The following is a 23,960-nucleotide window of genomic DNA, read 5'->3' on the forward strand; positions in this document are numbered from 1 at the left end:
CAGACTCCGTTGGATGTTTGAGCACAACCTCTCCTTAACTTTTGGAAAAGCAGAAAGACAGGGATGAGAAGGGAGTCCAAGTATATAGACCTGGGTTGGGGGGGTCTGTGTCCAAAAGGAGGCAGCAGAGGAAACAAAAGTAAAAACTGTTTCAAGATATAGGCTACTCGCCTTCTGTCTTATATAATTTTCCTGTAAAAGTAACTTCTTAGAGTGACAGATAAGCTCTTCAAATAACTGCTTCTGACAGGTTGGCCTGGGGAGCTCTTACACTCTAAGTATATACTCTGCCAGTAATCTTGGTAACTATTTCCCCCTTCTATGTTTTCAACCTAGCAGTCAAAATTCTATCCACACACATGCGCATATATACTTTCACATACCTATACACACAGTAAAGTCTGTAAAAGTAATCAAGATAATCAAGACTTGAAATTTATATATTAGGCAAGTTATCGGTTACATTTTAAAAACATATTCCAAAAGTATTAATTTATCTTAATGAGGGATAACTTCCTTCTTCATATCTAATGTAGCGCTATCATATTCAACCTATTACTTCAATAATTATCTAGGAAGATAACTTTCATAAGGAAACGATGCATTTATGATCAGAAATTGTAATACAGTTAAAAAGAATACCATGAAAATAGACTAGTTCTTTAAAAAGATGTGATTTCTATGTATACACACATGCAAACACACACACACACACACACACACACACACAAATATCTGGCAAGTGTAACAGAATGCATAGGCACCACATACTTGGGAGAATAAGCAAGCAGCATTGTGAACTACAGCCCCATCGGAAATAACAGTTAGTACCCTGAAGAAAGGGACCTATAATTTTAAAATGTTATAATCTATTAACAGTTTAGACAGGACTTGGCCAAGAGAAACCAAAGAAAAAAGCCAGGATCATTAGGGCTGTGGTTGGAGTTTTACTAATGGAGGCCCATCATCTGGCTTTAAAGTTGATAGGTAAAAATTATGTGTCATACAGAAAGATAGAAAGAAATGAAATCCTGAAATTATTATTTTAGTTACTTATAAGAAAGAAAAATGAGCAAGACAGACCTTTAAGATTGTGAATTTTAAAAAACAGGGCAAAAGGTCCAATGGTACATACGTATCTAATATAGAAGCAGCATAAAGTTTTTAAAATTTAAGATTAGGAAATAAACAAAAAGTTTATTTCTTGATAGACACTAATACAAACTTTCCATGAATGATGTCTCTTTTTAAAACTACTACTTTCTAAAATATATACACTTGGAGATTGTGTCTCATTGAACTGTACTCACTAGTGTTGTCCTAATCTTCCCTGAGATTTGACATGACTTTATTTATATTACATTAGACACAAAATTCTGGTTTAAAATTCAAGTTTTTTGACTTCTTGGCTAATTTATACTGAAATAAAGAGTATTTACAAGTAAACACTTTCAGATAGATTACTAATTAATGCTCAAGGTAATTTAAAAAGTGCATATAAAAAAGTACACACATACTTTCAGGGATAAGATTAACATACAATAAAACTGATGCTATTATATTATTTTATCAGTCAGAATCTATTCTAGAAGAAGGCTCCTAGACTTGAGATTTTTGGTTTCAACCAAATAAAAGTCCCTGACCTTAGCTACAAAATACAAATCACAGAGACTAGCTAGAGATGGGAGGCAGGTAAGCAAACACCACAGCTACAGCACCATCTACAATTAATTTTGCTATTGCAAAAATAGCTTCTAAATCACCTCTGAGCCACCATTGCTTGATATCTCCTTCTATTCATATTCTTGTTGGTTCTTTTCCTTATCCTAAAGCAACCTAGAATTTGTAGGGTTCATAATATATTGCAAGACTTTATTGCCAGACTATTGATCAAGACTGGAATATGAACTGGAGAAAGCTGGCAGCAGATGAAAGTCATTAGTGCCAGTAGCTGAGAGACAGCAGAGGAAAAGCAAAGCTTTGAGGTCTAAGCAAAAGGACTTCATGAGGATGGACAAAACTGTGGGTACTCATTAGGTGTAATTCTAGAATGTTTGGTCCAGGAAACAATGGTTCAGGGAAGTGGATTTATCACTTGAGGATTATGAAGTCTGCATAAAGTATTGTGATCAGAGACGTAAGGAAACATTGAGAATTTGTGGAATTCCTTACTGTGTTTAATCAGATACTCACACTTTAAACATGCAAATAAATTATTCATAATAGAATTAAAAGCTGTCAGTATATTTGCCTAAAATTAATTGAAGAAAATTATTTATATGCTAAGAGTAACTTATGAGGTAGACAGTCTTATCATCTTGGTTTTCAACATGTGGGAAAACTGAGGTTTTCAGAGATAAAATGACTCATCAAAGGTCACATGATTAGAAGTGATATAACCTAATTTAAAATCCAGTCAGAATCCAGAGCTTGTTGCCCTTTTTTGATACCAGGGACTGAACTCAGGGGCACTTAACCACATCTAATACTTTTTATTTCTAAATTGAAACAGGGTCTCACTTGTTCAATTGCTAAGTTGCTGAGGCTGGCTCGCTAAGTTGCTGAGGCTGGCTTTCAACTTGGGATCCTCCTGCCTCAGCCTCCTGAGCTGCTGGGATTACAGGGGTGTGCACACTGTGCCTGGCCACTTGTGCTCTTATATAGTTGCACCTCAAAGAAAATAACTGCAAAAAGCAGTAGGAAAGTTATTTTTTTTAATTAATTTTTTTTGGTGTGTGATACACACACACACACACTGGGGACTGAACACACAGGGCCTAGTGCATGCTAATAAATACCTTTATACTATGGTACACGCTGAACCCACATTGAAAAAAAAATTCATTCTGAGATAGGGTATTGCCAAGGATGGCTTTGAACTTATAGATTATTATAGATTTGACTTAGATTATAGGTATGTGCTACCGTGCCCAGCTGGAAAGTTATTTCAAAGCAGAAGTTTCTAAACTTTTTGTAACAGTGGAATATTTTCTTCAAATGGAATGTTTCTCAGAAGCCAACTTATAAAATAGTTAAAAGGCTAAGCACCCCTCCTATCTGCCTATATTTGAGGCCTCAACAGAACTCCTGGGACTTAAAAGAGCATATCCCAAACATGACTATTTTAAATCATTCTGAGGCTTGGGAGTATAGTTCAGTGGTAGAGAGCAGACCTGGGTTCAGTCTCTAGTACCCCAAACCAATCAACTAATCAATAATGTTATTTTGGTTATAAATGGTAATATTTTAAATTTTAATAGAAACTGTATTTTAACGAGCAGAAGGTTAGATCCAAGGGATGGGAAGTCAGAGCTTAAGACATATTGCATTAGATTTACCACATATAAAATCTTATGGTAAAATTTATACACAGGTAATTAACTTTCACATGTTAAGAAAAAGGGGAGATGGGAATATAATTCTGAAAGTGTTCCAAATGTTCAAATTTCATATTGGGTTGTTTTTGTTTACCTTAAGTAAAGTTATCTTAAAGTTTGATGTTTTATAAAATGTTAAGTAGAGAACAAATAATGAAATTTTATGTGTAAGTGCTGTTAATGGCAAAATTTTGTCACGTAGTAGCAAAAAAAATGTTGAAACTGTCAATCAACATATGAGCAAAAAACCTATTTCAGTCCATTCAGCTTTAATTACTCACAAAATGCTTAAACAATAGCAGTGAAAGCAGCTTATTTTGTAGTCAAAAGCAGCTCCCTGTTGCTGTCTTTAGCAATTTGTTTTCTAAGAAAAATAAAATTTTAACCATGCAATTCACATGCTCTGTGATTATTTTTATATAAATACCCTGGCTTCACTGTTACATATCATGAGGAGTATACTAGTACTTGTGATGCGAATTTATTACAATAAACCTCTGTTAAATTTTTAGAAATTAATTGCAGGTAATTGTTTATATCTCATAAAATTACAAACTAAAACAGTCTAGGGCTGGGGTTGTAGCTCAGTGATAGAGAGCTTGCCTGGCATGTGTGAGGCACTGGGTTCAATTCTCAGCACCACATATAAATAAGTAAAATAAAGGCCCATTGACAACTAAAAAAAATACATATAAAATATACATATAAAAAATGAAAAGTCTAATTTTCTGTTAAGTATTTAAAGAGAAAATGGTAAACTACGGTCTCAGTTACATCTACTTATAAATGGTAACCATTCTACACAGTGCAACCAATGTCCTTACTTACTTAAAAATTACAGAATTGGTAAGATGATCTCGAGATCTACTTCACTACAATTTTATGTCAATTTTTAAAAAGTGTAAGTGTAAAATCTTAAAAAACATATTTTATTGTATGTTGAAAAGCTTCCTATTTAATCCAACACTGTCTGAATTTTTTCACATTTGGCCAATGGTAAAACTAAAATCTATGAAACCCACACAACAAAGAGATTTTTCTAAATTGCAGGAAAAAAAAATCTACAAAGTCAAAATGGGGTACAAAGTTCTGAATAGTTTGGGTAGGGAAGGCCTAAATTCTGTTCTGTAAATTGGGACAATTTGTAAGTGTGGCTTCTCTTCTATAAAGACGGGCATTATATATCTTTCCTACTTCACTGAGTTTGCCTAAGTAGAAAAAGAGATAATTTATGTGAAAAATACTGTAAACAACTAATGGATTATAATTAGTTTTACGATTAAGCTTATTGTCTTAGAACTCGTTATTTTTCAGGTCAAAACTGGTCAAATTTCATATGCATTTATAAATTTGAACTAACTTATAAAACACATGTCATATGAGAAAGCTTCAGTCATTTTAAATTCTGTGAACCAAGGAGAGAAAGCAAAAACTCTTCACGGTTACGTTCTCTCCTGAATGTCCTTCTGCACTTCAGTTCAGAAAGCAGAAGAAAGGAATTTTGAGGAGGCAAATGATTTGGGGGTTTATAATCTACACATGTGAAAATATTCAATTGTGTGTGTCTTTTTCTAAAAAAGGCCCTTCCAAAAATCCAGATGTGATGGTGTACACCTACAATCCCAGCAACTTGGGAAGCTGAAACAGGAAGACTACAAATTTGAAGTCAGTCTCAGCAATTTACAGCAAGACCCTGTCTCAAAATAAAAGGGACTGAGGATGTAATTCAGTGGTAGAACACCCCTGAGTTCAATTCTCAATACCTAAAAAAGAGAAAGAAAAAAAAAATTAAGATATTTGTGTGTGGTGCTGTGTGTTTATAATGCCAGCGATTTGGGAGGTTAAAGAGGAGGATCAGGCCCCCAACCCTCACTATGCTGACCCCCATGGTGCCTGGCTCTCCATCTACCAACACAGGGGTCTGCTCGCCACTTCCATCTTGGGACACTGCAGCCGCCGCCATAGCCCCCTCGATGGGGTAGTTTCCACCATGGGACACTGGATAGGCCTGGAGTCGCCTGATGCAGCAATGTGCGCCACAGCGCTGCATCTCTGAATAATCTGCCCAATACCACTGTACAGCCTATTCTTGATGCCCCACCTCTGAGAGCAGTCACCTTCATCTCTGGACACCTCTGCCGCCATACTGGGTTACCTGCTGCTGCCATTGCCATCTTTAGTTGGGACAGCTTCCATCTCGGGACATCAGCTGGGGCATGAATGCCCAACATCAAGGTACCTACAGATGTGCCGCTATTGCAGCTGCCAAATAGAGGTGTAGCCACTTCCATCTAGGGACAACAGCCAGAGCCTGGGAGACCACCACCAAGGTCCCCGCAGGCTTGGTTACACCTGAAATCTTGTTGCTAGGTGTATTAATAGCCATCAACTTGCTGCAGAGGCAGGAGAGAGCCTTGCATGGGGTCAGTAGGTTGGAACAGGGCATGAAGGCATCTTGATCCTGACTTGCCCAGCCAATCAGCCTGGTACCAACCAAGTTCCCAGGGCCAACTTGGGCAGCACCTGCTGCGACCTGACTCCCTCCCCAATCTGGCATCCACCAATCACCTGGTCCCACAATTTGGCAATCAACAGGGTCCTCCAGTTCCCCAAACCCCAGTCTCCCAACCATCCTCCCAGCCATCAACCTGGCCCAGCACTTGAAGCTCTGTGTCTGGTCTGCAGCTCTCAGCACCTGGTTCTGATCTGCCCAATACAGAACAGCTCTCCACAACAGGGGCGCAGGTCCTGGCACTCAACCCTCAGGACCTCCGCAGAGAGACGTTCCTGATTGGGAAGTCAAAAAGGCAGGCCAGAAGAGATAAGAGTTTAAAGATTAAATTAGAGATCAGGAATTGTGGGGTCCACAGGCAATGTAAGGGGCTAAGTCCAGGCTCCTACACCACATGAGTGGAACCCAAAGGAGATTCCTGGGGTGCAGTCTTCCAACCGGGAAGGGCTATACCCTGCCCTCCAGGAGTTCCTCTTCTAAGACTAACCATCTCAATCTAGTCACCTTCACCATCCTGAGAGTGGAGATACCAATAAAATCCAGACAACCCCAAATATAAGATTAGAAAGGAAGCAGGGAGGATACTGAACTCCAACAGAAACAATCGTTCAATTTTCCTTCGAGAAAATTTTTTTCTTTTCCCACCCTCATATCCCCAACATCTGTGAAACCAAGTACTTTTCAAGCATCAGGATATTGAGGACTGGGATGTCTGAATAGTACAGTATAGTTTTGTTGTATATTCTTTTTTTTTTTTTTTTCTTTTTTTAACTCTCTCTCTATATATTTTCTCCCACTTATTGTCTCCCCAGTCTCTTATCTTCCTTGCTAACTGCCAACTTCTTTTGATTCCTCTTTCACACTTCCCATAATCTAATACCTCTATACTCTCACCTCCTACCTCATTAACATCTCATACCACATCCCCCTTCTCTCTTTGTCCACCATGAGAAACTGCAGGCCCTTTTGCAAACCTACTGTTTATATTGTAGGTAATAATTGAATATATCATTTCAGTTTATTGTGATAAAATTGTAAATGTCTTAATAGGAGCATTTGGTTTAAGGCTGCATATTGTTTGCATTGGGGTGCTGTTAATATTGATCTTCCCCTTAAAGGCAAGGTATTGGAAACCAGCAGGGACACTTTAAGTCTATAGGGTAGAAACTGTAATACTTCAGATATGCACTGCTAGAGGAGAAGACACATGATCAACATGAAAAAAAACAAGGCAAGAAGGTGCCCCAAATACCCAAACAATAATAAAATCCATTGATAGCACAGAAGAAATGTCAGAGAAGGAGTTCAGATGTACACAATTAAAATGATCTGCAAACTAAAGGATGATATAAGAGAGCAAATACAGGTAGCAAAAGATCACTTCAATAAAGAGATAAGAGATTCTGAAAAAAACCAAACAGAAATCCTTGAAATGAAGGAAACAATAAACCAAATTAAAAACTCAATAGAAAGCATCACCAAAAACCTAGATCACTTGGAAGATAGAACCTTAAGCAATGAAGACAAAATATATAATCTTGAAAATATACTGACCACACGGTGAAGATGGTAAGAAACCATGAACAGAACTTTGAAGAATTATGGGATAACATGAAAAGACCAAATTTAAGAATTATTGGGATAGAGGAAGGCACACAGATACAAATCAAAGGAATTGAACAATCTCTTTAATGAAATAGTATCAGAAAATCTCCCAAACCTGAAGAATGAAATGGAAAATCAAATACAAGAGACTTATAGGACACTGAATATACAAAATCATAACAGGTCCACACCAAGGCACATTATAATGAAACTGCCTAGTATACAGAATAAGGTTAGAATTTTAAAAGCTGCAAGAGAAAAGTATCAGATTACATATAGGGGAAAACCAATTTGGATCTCAGCAGATTTCTCAACCCAGACTCTCAAAGGAGGAGGTCCTGGAACAATACATATCAAGCTCTGAATGAAAATGGATGCCAATCAAGAATCTTATATCCAGCAAAATTAAGCTTCAGATTTGATGACAAAATAAAAAACTTCCATGATAAACAAAAGTTAAAAGGATTTACAATTAGAAAGCCAGCACTACAGAACATCCTCAGCAAAATATTCCAAGAGGAGGAAATAAAAAACAATGAAAATCAGCAAAGGGTGGAACTACAATGAAGGAAAATCAAAGGAGAAACCAAGTCAAGTTAAAAACCAAAAGTAAGTCAAAATGACCAGGAATATATATCATATCTCAAATAATAACCCTGAATGTTAATGGCCAAAACTCATCAATCAAAAGACATAGACTGGCATATTGGATTAAAAAACAAGACCCAACAATATGCTGTCTCCAAGAGACTCACCTCATAGGCAAAGACATCCAGAGACTGAAGGTGAAAGGTTGGGAAAAAATATACCACTCACAATGGACTATATAAACAAGCAGGGATTTCTATCCTCACATCAGAAAAAGTAGCCTTCAAGCCAAAGTTAGTCAGAAGGGATAAAGAAGGGCATTTCATACTGCTTTAGGGAATCATATATGAACAAGGCATAACCATCATTAGATATACATGCTCCCCCAAACGGAGTATTTACATACATCAAACAAACCCTTCTCAATTTCAATTATCAAATAGATCACAACTCAATAATACTGGGTGACTTTAACATACCTCTCTCACCACTGGATAGATCTTCCAAACAAAAACTAAACAAAGAAACCATAGAACTAAATAACAATAATTTAGATTTAATGAACATATATACAGTATTTCATCCATCATCAAGTGAATACACTTCTCAGCAGCACATGGATCCTTCTCTAAAATAGACCCTATGTTATGCCACAAAGCAACTCTTAGCAAATACAAAAAAAAAAAAAAAAGAGATACTACCCTGCATGCCAACAGATCATAATGGAATGAAATTATAAATCAATGATAAAACAGAAAAGCTACTCCAACACCTGGAGACGAAATCATATGCCACCAAATGATGCATGTATAGCAGAAGACATTAGGGAGGAGATAAAAAATATACTTAGAGGTAAATAAGAACACTGATAATAACATATCAAAATCTCTAGGACACTATGAAGAAGACAGTGCTAAGAGGAAAGTTCATTGAACTGAGATCATTCATTAAAAGAATAAAAAGTTAACAAATAAATGACCTAACATTACATTTCAAAGTCCTATAAAAAGAAGAACAAAACAACACCAAAAGTAGAAGACGACAGGAAATAATTAAAATAAGAGTGAAAAATCAATGAAACTGAAACAAAAGAAACTGAAAAAATTGACCAAACAAAAAGTTGGTTCTTTGAAAAAATAAATAAAATTGATAAACCCTTAGCCACACTAATGAAGAGGAGACAGAAAACTTGTATTACTATGTTAGTGATGAAAAAGGAAGTATCATGAGACACTAGTGAAATACAGAAGATGATTAGAAACTATTTTGAAAATTTAGACTCCAATAAAGTGTAATATTTTAAAGATATCGATGAATTTCTAGAGACATATAATCTACTCATCATGAGGACATACACAATTTAAACAGACCAATTTCAAGCAATGAAACAGAAGATGCCATCAAAAACCTACCAACCAAGGAAAGCCCAGAACTAGAACAGGTTCTCGGCCAAGCTCTATAAGACTTTTGAAGAAGAAGTAACACCAATACTCCTCAAATTATTTCATGAAATGGAAAAGGAGGGTACCCTTCCAAACTCATTCTATGAGGCTAATATCACCCTGATAACAAAACCAGTCAAAGACACATCAAAGAAAGAAAACTTCAGACCAATATGCCTGATGAACACAGATGTAAATATTCTCAGTAAAATTCTGGCAAATCACATATAAAAACATATTAAAAAGGCAGTGCACTATAATCAAGTGGGGTTCATCCCAGGGCTGCAAGGTTGGTTCAACATAAGGAAATCAATAAATGTAATTCATTATATCAATAGACTTAAAGAACCATATGATCATTTCAATAGATGTAGAAAAAACATTTGACAAAATACAGCACCCTTTCATGTTCAAAACATTAGAACTAGGAAAAACTAGGAAGAGTAGGAACATACCTCAACATTGTAAAAGCAATTTATGCTAAGCCCAAGGTCAACATCATTCTAAATGATGGAAAGAGCTCCCTTGTTCTTGGATAGGCAGAATTAATATTGTCAAAATGGTCATATTATTAAAAATGCTATACAGACTTAAGGCAATTCCAATAAAATCCCAATGACATTCCTCATAGAACTAGAGAAAGCAATAATGAAATTCATTTGGAAAAATAAGAGACCCAGAATAGCCAAAGCAATCCTTAGCAAAAAAAAGTGAAGTGGGAAGCATCACACTACCAGACCTCAAACTATACTACAGAGCTATAATAATAATAATAATAATAAAAAAACCAGCATGGTTTGGCACCAATACACACACATAGACCAATGGTGCAGAATAGAAGACACAGAGACAAACCCACATAAATACAGTTATCTCATACTAGACAAAGGTGCCAAAAACATACATTGGAGAAAAGACAGCCTCTTCAACAAATGGTACTGGGAAAACTGGAAATCCATATGCAATAAAATTAAATTCCTAGCTCTCACCTTGCAAAAAAACTCAACTGAAAGTGGATTAAAGACCTAGGAATTAGACCAGAAACCCTGTGCCTAATAGAAGAAAAAATAGGCCCAAATCTTCATCATGTTGGCTTAGGACTTGACTTCCTTGATAAAACTCCTAAATCACAAGAAGTAAAATCAAGAATCAATAAATGGGGGCTGGTGTTGTGGCTCAGTGGTAGAGTACTTGCCTGGCATTCATGAGGCACTGGGTTTGAGCCTCAGCACCACATAAAAATGAATAAATAAAATAAAGGTATTATGTCCATCTACAAATAAAAAAAATTAAAAAAAAAAAGAATAAATGGGATGAATTCAAACTAAAAAGCTTCTTCTCAGCAAAGGAAACCATCAATAAAGGAAAGAGAGAGCCTACAGAATGGGAGAAAAACTTTACCCCACACACACCTCAGATAGATCACTAATCTCCAGGATATATAAAAACTCAAAAAACTTAATACCAAAAAAACAACCCAATCAATAAATGGGCTAAGGGACTGAACAGACACTTCACAGAAGATATAATATGCCGAAGAAACCTGTGCCAGGATCTTACCTGGTCAAACTGTTCAGTTTAAGATTAATTCACTTAGAAAACCTCTACAAATCAGAGATAAGAGGTGTGCAACTATACAGATACTTTCAACTACTCTCTTTAAAGCCACAAAGTCTCAGCCTGTAAACAACAGTAGTGGGAAGTAATAGAGTAACCTCCAGTACAAATGCTACCACTAAATTTGTGAACACTACATCCCAGAACACACAACTTATGTGACATCTTATTAGAAGTCACCATAATACCCAGAACACCATGAAATAAGGAACCAGCACAATCTCTGATAGTGTTACAATTCAAAAAGGGCCTCATGAAAAAGATTTAGTCAAAAATGGTTTTCTCTAGTGTCAAAACCAGTTCTCATAATATAAAAAGAAACAAGGCATTACCACAGCACCTAAAATTGTAGCCAGGCCTGCTTCATCATCTAAAATGGAACTGAGAAAACAAAAAACAAAAAACAAAAAACAAACCATTCACCAGTGGAGACATGGTAGAATAAAAGCAACTATTGTGAGATCAACCCAATACAAAGAAACTGCACAAAAGACAAAAGTTTATCTGAGTGAGTGGAAAGCTGGCAAAGGAAAAGTATCGAAAAGCCATCTTAACTTGGTAGTTAGCCAGCCTGAGCCTAAGCACAAAATGAAAAATCATTTGGGTCCTTTTGGACTACCAAGGCAAAAAAAGATGAACAAAGACTGCTTATTGAAAAATTCTAAACAAAACATTTTTTGAATACCTGAAACTGATTAAAAAGGGATGCCCCAAAGAAGCAATGTTAGTCACACTGAATAATCTGATCAAAATATATCAGATGCCAAAAACTTGTTAAACATTGGGTATGCCTTATCTATACTGAACCAAGCATAAGTATGTATTTACATCATACTTGCAAAGTATAGAAAAGAAGAGGCAACATGTTTTAATTAGTTAAATTTATTACACCAATGAGATAATCTTCATGTTTCTCAGGGAAGATTTCTAAATTGCCAGATATTTTAAAAGATCATTAATCATTCTTGCATGTCTTCACTGGAATAGTTATAGGAACTGGAAGCTGAAGCATGTTTTCATATGCTGCCCTAACACAGCACTGTGTCCTGTGTACTCCAATACTGATACAAAAGAATGAAAGCTCTGATGAGGAATGAGAATTCTTATGTTTTGTGCAGCTTTGTATTCCCTTATGTCTGGAATTGGCCAAGTACGCCAACAGTCTAAGCATTCGTGGCAGTAAGCGCCTTTATTAACGTTCATATTATAGGAGTTTTCCCCTGTTTTAGAAAGTTAATCCTACCTTGTCAATCTTATCAGACTTGAGTTTTTCCTTATCTTTCAGACAGGTATATTTTGCCAGCTTGTTTACTGTGTTTACTATACTAAACATAAATATAGGTAATGATGTATCATGAGAAAATGAGGTTTTAAAGATGAAAATTATGTTTTTACATTCACTTTTTTATTTTTTTGGCACCAGGGACTGAACCTAGGAGTGGTTTACCAATGAGCTACACCTTTAGCCTTTGGGTCTCACCAAGTTGCTAAGGGGCCTTGAACTTGAAATCTTACTGCCTCAGTCTCCCAAGTTGCTGAGATTACAGGTATGTGCCACCATATCAGTATAAATTTTAAAAACATGTCAGTGTTACCTGGGCATGATGGTGCTCACCTGTAAACCCAGTAACAAGGGAGACTGAGGCAGGAAGACTAAGTTTGATAACAGCCTTGGCAACTTGGTGAAATCCTGCCTCAAAATTAAATGGGCTGGGGGGGTATAAATCAGTGGTAGAGCACCCTAACAAACAACAACCAAATTTATGATATACCTTTCCTGCCTTTAAACTATGATTAGTATGCAAGTAAAAAATGAGGCTTGAAGTATAGCTGAGTGCTAGAGCATATTGTTGAACATTCATGAGGTCCTAGGTTCAATCCCTAATGTGTGTGTGTGCCCACACATACACAGAAAAAAAGAGAGTTAAAAAAAAAATCACAATGTTGTAGATCAGCTACCTTCAAATATTAAGACTTATGAAGCTTTCCACCAAACTTTCATTAAACAGACTGTTGTACTCTGTTTCATTCTTGAAATACCTACGGTTCTTCACTACCACTGTTTTGTGTTTTGTTGGTACTGGAGATTGAACACAGGCATTTTACCACTGAGCCACATCCCCAGTCTTTTTTATTTTGAAATACAATCTCAGTAAGTTGCATAGGGCCTTGCCAAGCTGCAGAGGCTGGTTTCTAACTTGTAATCCTCCTGCCTCAAACTCCTGAGTTGCTGGGATTACCAGTACACCACCACACCTGGCTCACTATCACTTTTCATCTATCATAGTCAGTCTGCATCTGTGCTCTTTTGGTCTCTATCTTTTGATTTTAAACGAGGCTGCCAAGAATGCTAGTTTAACTAAATACCCCATTTCAAAGAGAAGGTACTTCGTGTAAGAAAAAAAAGGTGCTAAATACAGTGGATACTCACAATTTTAAATCTAATGTGAGTTCCTTTTGCAACCTGTGTTAATGTTAAAACTTTAACTTTCATACATTCATTTGATAGCTTTTAATCTATTAGAATGGAAAACTTAGCAAGACTGTCTCAAAATAAAAAATAAAAAGGGCTACGAATGTGGCTCAGTGGTTTAAGCATCCCTAGATTCAATCCTCAGTGTCAAATAAGCAAATAAATAAATAAATGTCATTTTAATTTAGAAAGCATTTATAAAATAGCCAATACTTGCACTGCATTCTTCTTAAATCATGTAAAATAATGGTTACACTAAACATCTTCCTCTCCCCACATAAACGCCACCAATGAAATTGTTTTATAAGACCCAGAACTAATATTTAAATGGCATATATCATATCAACTTAGTTTCAAATTAATTACAAAAGATCAGTTTAATATATGATGTGAATGTGGTTAAAGATCACATACATAGTCCTATATGTTCATTCCATTTATATATTATCTTTTATTTATTGTCTTTTCACACTATAGAAAGTAGGAGTTTGGTTTTTGCAATACTGGGGATTGAATCCAGGGCCTACTGCATGCAAGGCAATTGTTCTACCACTGAGTTACATCCCTAGTCCTTTCTTTTTTAAATTTTATTTTGGGACATGGTTTTATTAAGTTGTCCGGGCTCTCCTCAAACTTGCGATCCTTCTGCTTCATCTTCCCAAAAGCTGGAATTACAGGTATGTGCCACCTCACTAGCTAGAATTTCTACTGTTTTAAAATTGTACAGCAAATAAGAATACGATATTATCTGTATAAAAATTTTTATATGCATGCTTTCTAAGACTTATTCAGTGTTGATCATCTTAATTATTTCTCCCTTGTTACTTCATTTTTTTCAACACTATTCTTATTTTTTCCTTAAAATATTTTTTAACTTTTTAAGAAAATATATTTTTTAGTTGTCAATTAACCTTTATTATTTATTTATTTATCTATTTATTTATTTTTATGCAGTGCTGAGAATTGAACCCAGTGCCTCACACATGCTAGGCAACCACTCTACCACTGAGCTACAATCCTAGCCCCTTGAAAAATATTAAGGAAAAAACATCATGTGCTGTGGTTCCCACCTGTAATCCCAGCTACTCAGGAGACTGAGGCAAGAGGATTACAAGTTCAAGGACAGCCTTGGCAACTAGTGACACTCTTAAAAATAAATAAGTAAATAAAATAGCTCTACCTTTCATTATCCTCTCCCTGACCACAGCGCTACAAAAATTGCACAAATATTTGAGTATATGCACTTAAAATTAAAGGTAGTCAGAAACTAGGGGTAGAAGTGGAAAGAGTCAACAAATAACTCTCAGGGACAATACAAAAATATTAAAAATCACACAAATATCCTGTATCAAAAATTCTAATTTTCCAGATTATTTCAAATGAAACAATTTGAACAACTAAATGTACAGAAATAGGAAGCGAAATGAAAAAAGGTCTTACGGTGATGATTCAAGAATGATGCTATTAGCCTGTGTTGATGATGGAGATCTCTGACTCACAAAATCTTGACTTGGCGAAGTGTGTACCACATGGTCTACCAAATGACCAACTGAAGATGGTCGTAACCGGGTTCCCTCTTGTGTGAATGCAGAATTTCGACTAAATGAAGAGGAAGAAAAACCAAAAAGGAAAAAACAAAAGCTTTAATTCAAATTTGTCAAATTTCTTAGTTATATGGTTGCATGAGACAGTGGAGATTGTGTTTTTAAGACTATGTTGACTAAGCAGTGTCTGACATAAATCTGTCACAAGAATTTTACCTATTCAGTCATCTATTGTCTCTACCCATGTTTCTAGGTTTTAGTCACTACTATTTTCTATCTTACCCAAAATTTATAAAATTGATTAGAATAAATAATGATTTGAAAATATCTTCTAGTCTAAATTCTTTTTTAATTCTTATTTTTTTTTAATTTATGGACTTTATATACTAAGAATAGATACCAAATACCATATTTCTATCCTTACAAGTGACAGTCACATAAATACTTACTGTCATTACAATTGTTAGTTACAATAGCTGATATTAAAGAATTTATTTTATATTAGGCATACATAAAATAGGTGTTTTACATATACCATTTCTTTAATCCTCAAAACAATACTAGCAGAAAGACACTGTTAGTATAATTTTGTAGATGAGGAAAATTAAATTGCCCAAAGTTTAAATGCCTTTTGTTGTTTAACATTATCAAAATTACATGCAACACACTTATTACTATTAAAGTCCATGCTCTTAACCACTACATTATACTATCTCTTTAGAAAAAAAATTTTTTTCTCATCATAACTAAAATTGTTTCATTAATTAGAAAACTTAATCAGATACTGTTAAATTACTTGGTCATCTGTTTTAAATTTTCTTCTGTCCTGTCTAACTCACTATAATTATTTAGTGGTACTGGTAATAAACGAGAAATGGCTGGCTGCAAAAGGGAGCAAACAAGGTTTCAATATTTCTTCAAACAAGCTGACGAGCCTTAGGTATATACCATATTTTATAAGACAAACTGACTTAGTAATCTGCAATAGGCAAGATAGAAACTATGGAATTCAAACAAAAAAGAAACTACAGAGTTCGATTCATCTAGAAGGAAGGAAGACACCTAGGTATAAAGTTTTGTAAACTATTTTTTTTTATGCACATACTTTTTATGTCCAATAGGTAGAAGTTTATTTTTTAGCTGACACTACCCATCAGTGACTTAGCTTTAAGAATTTAGAGGAAACTTATTGAAAATTAATGTGTATAAAATATTTCTAAAGAATAGTTCTTCAAAAGGTCTGGGGATGCGGCTCAGTAGTTAAGCACTGCTGGGTTCAATTCCTAGTACCAAAAAAAAAATTTTTTTTAAATATATATTATTCTATACCAAAATTCAAGTATTCTATAAATGAACCTTACAGGATAACAAAGTTTGTTAATGTGCTGATATACATCTGTTTATTATTATATTAATTAGGTGCAACATACTTGTTACTATTATAAAATTAAAATAATCAACATCTTTGGACACCAGCTCAGTATTTTATTATTATGGACACCAAAAGCATAAGCTTTTATTACAAATGCTATCAGAAGGGCTAAATCACAAGGTTCTTTTTTAGCATAGCTATGGCTAAGCTTATGGGGCCTACTGTTGCAAATTCTTTTCTAGGCCAAAGAAGGTGAATGGGAAGTTTTTGTTTTGTTTTGTGGAGCTGTGGATTGAACCTAGGGCTTTGCACATGCTAAGCCAAACATTCTATTACATTGTTACACCCCTGGCAGTAGGATGGGGTTTTAAATAAGAGAATAGCCATCATTTTGTAAAGCATTTACAATCTTCACTCCCTGAGAAATTCTGTGAGAATCCATATGGAAAAGAATGTGTAAACAACAATCTTAAAAGATTTTAAGTCCACTAATAGATCTTAATTTATTCACCAGGAACCTTTACTATGAGGAAACTGAAGGTCAATGCACTACTTTGTCATTCTCCAAAGCTATTATTTCATGCCACTTGCCATGAGCAGTAGGCAAGGAGGAAATAATGCTGTGAAGCAACAAAAATCATGCTTGATTTAAAAAAGTTAAATTTTTACATATTTAGACATTCAGGCATATGGAAATATACAGTTAATAATTTGGCAATTAGCTAAATGCAAATTTGGTGTTGGTTAGTACTTATTAGTACTTACTGATTAGGAGTTCCAGGTGGAGACCGAGATGGAAGGCTTTGTGTTTCTAACCTGTCATCAGATATTGAATTTCTGCTTACTATTTCCCAATCCATTAATTTCCGTGCCAAAGGCTTACTTGGGGATCTGCAGAAATAATTTAAATAATTCACTGAGTTTTATTTTTGTAGTCCAAACTATGAATCAAATTCAAAAATGTTTTGATACATTATATTCTAGATGAGTTAACATAAATTACAAACAAATGTTAATTTTTTTCTTTCTTTCCTTAATTTTTTTGTTTCTGTAGATGGACGGAATACCTTTGTTTATTTTTATGTGCTGCTGAGGATCGAAACCAGTGGTGCACACATGATAGGCGAGTTCTCTGCCACCAAGCTACAGCCCCAGTCCCTAATTTCTTTCTTCCATAAACTTTCTTATATATAGTAGGCCAGCATATGTTTCTTTTTTACAAAAACATTTTGGAAGATTAACTATTCTGTCTTGTGGTGGAGAGTAGAAGAATATCTTTTATTACCCATCAGCTATCATTGTGATAAATATGAGAACTAAAAGTAATCTTCAAAGAAAAAGATCTTGATATTTATCTGTGCAGATCAAGACAGTGATCTGGGCAGAGATCATAAACCCTTAGAATATTACGAGTGTTAACAACTAAAAAAACTAAACTTTTATATGCAAATTCCAATGTTGGTCAAAATTCATTGAAAATATATTGCATCTATTCAAACTAGCTTTTAGAAATTCAGAATTATATGGAGACTAATAAAATTAATTAAATTCCTTACCTAAAAGTATATAATAACTCATCTTCCAGCTTTTTTATTTCTGCAGTAAATTCACTGAAGCGCATGAACTGTTTATGCTATTTTCCATTACATTATAATTTTTAAAAAACATTCTATTATCCTGCTAGATCATGTCAGGCCAGTGGTGCATGTCTATAAGCTCAGCAACTTGGGATGCTGAAGCAGGATGATTGCAAGTTGAAGACCAATCTCAGTAACTTAGTGAGGCACTAAGCAACTCAGCAAGACCTGTCTTCAAAAAAAAAAAAAAAAAAAAAAAAGAAAGAAAGAAAAAGGGGGCGGTGGTAGTGGAAACAGGCTGGGGATAAAGTGCCCCTGGGTTCAATCCCCAGTACAAAAAAAACAAGCAAAAAAGTAGATCATAAAAATGTAGGCAGAATTTTTGTGTAAAATAAAAACCCAAAACTATTTTTAGTTACAATTCATAGGATTTAATGGTCTTTAGTACATGAATTTTTTTTTTAGCCTACCAGGACTTTTCCCCTTAAAGTTCACCATCTCCCCCGACCCCATCATGTACTATGTACATACTTTCATACAAATAAAAAAAGATTATCAAGTAAGGCACAAAGCAAATTAATATTAAGTTACCCAATTATATTGAAACAAAGTCATGTATATAGTAGGAAGCATTAACATAATTATAAGGAGACCTGGATACCAGTTCTGGCTTTCCCTTAGACAAATCAGGTAAGTTTCTATATCTAAATTTATTAGTATAGTAAAATCCTTTTGCCCTTCCCTACCTCTGAATTTTATGATTTATGATAATTAAATTTTCAGAGCAATGTTTTAGTTTTGCTAAACCATGAGTAACTCAATTTACTTATGAATCCAAACCACGAAAATGTCCTATCATTTCAGGAATTTGTAGCCAAAAACTTTTTAGTTTGGTGTGATAATATCTCCTTAATTTAAAAAAGAATGGGTGTTTTAAAAAAGAGATATAATGTTGGTTAAAAAAAAAAAAAAAAGACACTGCTTCAGATTTCATTTTCCATAAGTGAATTCAAAATAATTCCAGCAGGAATATTTCTCATTATCACGAGTTTAAGTTAATAGAATTTTTTGACTTAAAGACAATTCAGGATACCATTTAGTTTAACCCCCTTCACACTGCAATACAAATATTCGTATCAGTCAAAACAAAACAAAATGGAAATGTGTTATCTCATTCAATTTTTAAAAGAAACTTACCATAACTTACCATTTATGGCTCTTCTATTAGTGCTAATCCTTAAGGTTTATAAACTATTCTTCCCTCATATATTAGACTACTAAATGAAAGCTGTAAGAGAGTTCACTAACTATAGTTAGGATATCAACTACTTTCATTTTCTAAGAGAAGGAAAAAAAAAAAATCCTTTGAAGGAAGAAAATATCCAGCATACTTACCTACTATAAACCATCCAAACACTTTACTCTTCTTCATAAGACTAGACATATTGGGAATACTTTAAATTCAAAGCTACATTTAGGTATTTTATTTTATTAACAGTTTTAACCTCAGAGACCCACCCACTCAAACTTGCTGTCTATGTTTCCTGTTGAGTGTGGAAATTTCAGAGAAAAAAATACCACACTGCAGTGTGTTTGCAACGTGGTAAATTTATTTTCTGACCATGGCACCTATTTTTCTGTTGTATGAGAACATTGTTTTGCTCTCTTCATAGATATTATTATATGATAACTGAAGAAGTATGAAAGCAGTTCCAAGAGTTGACAGAGGAAAAAACACTATAAAATTTATTACATGAAAAATTTAAGAAGAAATCTTTTTTATCTATTTATGTTGCCAACTAAAATTTCAAAACAGGTAAGAAATTCTGGAATTTTCTAATACTTTACCAAAATAATTTAACAGTTGCTGAAACTACTATAGAAATTTGATGGATATGTATGGGTTCATCACAACAATATTATATTAGGAAAACAACCCCAGAAAGCCTAGTCTTTTAGACATGGAAGGATCACTAAACTAGCCCAGTACCACTAAAACCTCTTTCCAGTTGATGACTTCTTAGTTCAAGGAGAATTCATATAATTCCAACAAAACAGAAGACATTTGAGGATTATCATATTGGAATTCCAGCTCTACTATTCATTGAATGCAAACTTGTTTTATAAAATAACCCATTAACTTCACATTTAATAATGACTACACAAAATGAACAACTAAGATGTAGGTATAATTGCATATTTCTAAAATCTGATATGACCGAAAATATTAAAACAACACTTATAAAGAAACTATTTGTGGTGCTGGGGATATAACAAAGAGGTAGAGTGCTTGCTTAGCATGTGCAAGTTGTGGGTTTCATCCCTAGCTCAACAAAAAATGAAACAAAACAAAAAAATAAAAACAGAAACCATTTGCAATGAATATCAACTTTAAGATAAAAATACACCTATAATATTGTACTCATGAACATCATATTACAACTATCATTAAATTTCATCTTTTTTTTGTAAATATTAAACAAGAAAAAAGTTTCTTGTTAGGAAAGGAAAGAAAAAGGCTTAAGAATATTGTTCTGGTGCAGTCGTAACACTATGAATCGGGAAAAATATTTTCATTTTTAACAAGTACTGAAATGAGTATTGCAAAATCATTACTGTACTAAGAACTAGAACAAATTCATTAGAATAATTATTTCTCAAGAGCAATTGTAATAAAACAATTTCATATTAACATTTGCTGTACATTTCACCTTTGTACAGGTCTTTATTATTAACTGGAAATAATGGTGTTCAGCACTGTAAAAAGGAGGACTTTGAGTAATTTCAGGAGTCATGATGATTAGGATAACCACCTCTGTGTTCTTTCTCTTTTCTCCCTTCCAAAATAACTAAGCCACTAAAATTTATATTAAATAAAAAGATAACTTCCCCCTCATAAACCTAAAAACAAGACATAAGAATAAACTGATTTCAAAATTTTTCTGAACAAATGCCAAAATGAATTCTGTTACCCAAATTCAAGAAATCTTATCACAGCAAAATGCTATATCCCTGACCAGCTGAATCCTTCCAACATCAAGGCATTTTCACAGACTGTTTCCCTGATAGATTATTTACAGACAAATCAGAAGGAAAAAGGGGAAGTGTATTTTATTACTCAAACACAAACACATGCTTCAGTATTTTTTTTTTTTTTGCTTCAAATGTAGTAGCTGGTAGTTAATATTTATTATTTATTTTTATAAGCTCTCAAGACATATTACTGTGACAGTCACAAATAGTCTTAGCAACAACTCCTACTCTAGAGGCAGGGACATGGCAGGAGTAAAGGGAAGAACCTGAAAGTTAGATTTACATTTAACTATAAAAAGATTTAACCATTTAAAGACTTACTGCCATTATAAATTACTAGATTTTTTTCAGCATCAAAGAGAATGTGCATGGTATGTTAAGTGATAAAAGCAAGCAACAAAAAGCATGAAACAATTTTGAAACAAATATATACATACATATAAATATTTATATTGCACAGAAAAATCTTGAATAAACTCTTGAAAATTTGAAATGGTTGTTTTGGGATGAAAATTTTTCATGTTATTGGACAATGTTGGGTTTTAAATTTAAATATGTATCCTACCTCTCATTTTCATTAACTAGAAAAAAGGAATAATTTTCACTTTTGGAGGGAAGGAAAACAAATCAATTGTGTGAATAAAGAAAAGGACTTGTAGACTATTCTGTAATCATTCAGAAGAAGTTTTAAATAATTTTAATCCTTCAAAAAAATTCAGACACTGAAACAGAATTGGCTTACCTTGCAAATACCCTGTCTTTATTTGCCTTTTCTTTGCCATACTGAACTGACTGGACTTCAGTTCTCCCACTGAAATACATAAATATGCACAATATCTTAAAGAGAACTACAAGATAAAATGACAACACACAACATGATTATTTTACAATTTTGTATGAGACAAGACATTTCTAACAACAATAACAACAAAGCAGAGTAAGACTGAACTACATTCCAGTTCTACCTGGATGGATGAAGTTTTCCCATTAATGAACAAAGATGTGTTCCATAGATATTTTATTTTCAGATACTTAAGAGTATGAGCAAAATACTTTTGTGTGAAAGAAATTCCTTCCTGCTTCTCCTCTGCAAAAACATTCTCTCTAGAGTAAGAAACAGGATGCCATGGCCTAGCTTAAACAAACTCTACCAGCCCTGTCCTGCCTCCACAGGTTTGGGGTTTAGCTAGTTGCCTCCATTACTCCTTAAGCAAGGAGCTGAAATGAGGGGAATCTTGGAGAACTGCTTTTTCTTCCTTTCCAACTGGTAATAATCACACAGATATGAGGACTGGTAACATATCAATTCCCTCCATGTCCAGATGTGGGGCAATTCCAGATTTTTCAATGTAGAAAGGAAACTAAAGACAGAAATAAATTAGGGATCTGGCACTAAGATATTTATCTTGAAACGGATTTGTTGAACAATAACACTTTATGCAGGCAATCTAATTGTCCTCCTTTGTATACCAGTATGTTCACACCAACTTTGTTAATACAGTTGATTTTCAGAGAATTTTAAAATTTGTGGTATTTCATTACTTAAGTGTGAATGAACATACATTTCTAGTACATCAAACAACCATTTACAAATGCAGGTATCAATGTACATAAGAGTAGTCAAATAAAGGTTTCCAAAGCTACACGAGCTATTTTAAGACCATTTTCCATGGGTAAGTATCAATCAACGAGATCTGAATAGCATGCCTGTGAGGTTTTAATGGAAAAATGAGAAACAGTAACATGATATTTTAATGCTGGTAAGTTCACATTTCCTAAGAAAATATATTTCCTCTAAGGAAGATGTAATAAATTAAAGTTCCTCACTATTTGTAATTTCACATTAGAATAATGATGTAATCGCCAGATATTCTGGAACAGAGATGGGTGTGTGTGTGTGTGTGTGTGTGTGTGTGTGTGTGTGTGTGTGTGTGTGTGGAGGATGGTGGGGAAAATAATACATCTGTCTAATGCTACCAGTCAAAATAATATTTCAACATTTTAGGTATGATAATAGTACTTGTACTGTCAACCACTGCTTACTTTGAGGGAAAAAGTGTTTGTTTGGGGTATAGTTTTTAGGTATGACTGGCCAGTTAAAAATTTGTCATGCTGCCTTTCTTACCTCATTTATGACTATTAATCACTCTGACGATTAAAAAGTGCTTTAGATGTTTTTAAAGTTCTTAAGAGACTATAAGCATAAAACTTAATCTTTAAAACTATAAATATATATGATAAATATATATATGGTTTGTGTATACACACTAATTTAATGTGGACTGAGCTGTCATAGTGATGGGGGCAGACAGATGTGGGTGGTAGGAACATGAGGTTAAGAGAATAATTTTATAAAATGGGCCCACCGTGCTGACCCCCACATGCTTTCTTTTCCAAGAAGCAATTTACCTGCAGCCCTGCCTGGGCTTAAGCGGACAGGATATGTTACATTCCTCAGCAAACTACCTGTTATCTGCAGGAGAAATGCAGGTCCAAAATTATATCGATAAGAAGAAGCCAAGTTACCCTGAAGGGGAAGACTTTCGTGACCCTTTTCACAGACCAGATCCTGAAATTCAGGGCGATAAGATAATTCCTCCTAATCATAAAATCTGTCAGAATGCATGGTTAAGAATCCAATTTGAATCGGTCATTATGTGCTAAGGTGACTTAGAGTTGTCATGGCAGTAGGGACTTGAAAGTCTGATGTCATCCTGCTGTCAGTCAAAAGTCAAGAGGTGGACCTGGGTGGGACTCTCCGGAAACTTCTTTGGGATCCCCAGTAAAACTGTAGTGCAGGAGAGGCAATTTGTCCCTCTT

The 23,960-nt window shown here is 34.5% G+C and overlaps 1 protein-coding gene across 14 annotated transcripts in view; it reads right to left on the reverse strand.

Moving 5' to 3' along the window:
• The window catches only part of PTPN4 (protein tyrosine phosphatase non-receptor type 4), a 201,600-nt gene that overhangs the window by 50,321 nt on the left and 127,319 nt on the right, over positions 1-23,960 (reverse strand). For all 14 annotated transcript variants that reach the window (XR_013762604.1, XM_079132171.1, XM_079132168.1 and 11 more), the window contains 3 exons: positions 21,883-21,951; positions 17,296-17,421; positions 15,055-15,213 (listed from right to left, as the gene is read on the reverse strand). Coding sequence is in view for 13 of the 14 variants with exons in the window: in XM_079132171.1 (XP_078988297.1) it covers positions 15,055-15,213; positions 17,296-17,421; positions 21,883-21,951 (354 nt within the window). In the remaining variant the exon portion in view is untranslated. The remainder of the gene's footprint in view (positions 1-15,054; positions 15,214-17,295; positions 17,422-21,882; positions 21,952-23,960) is intronic.

The sequence above is a fragment of the Sciurus vulgaris genome, assembly GCF_902686455.1.
Source record: "Sciurus vulgaris genome assembly, chromosome: 3".
Classification (NCBI taxonomy): Eukaryota; Metazoa; Chordata; class Mammalia; order Rodentia; family Sciuridae; genus Sciurus; species Sciurus vulgaris.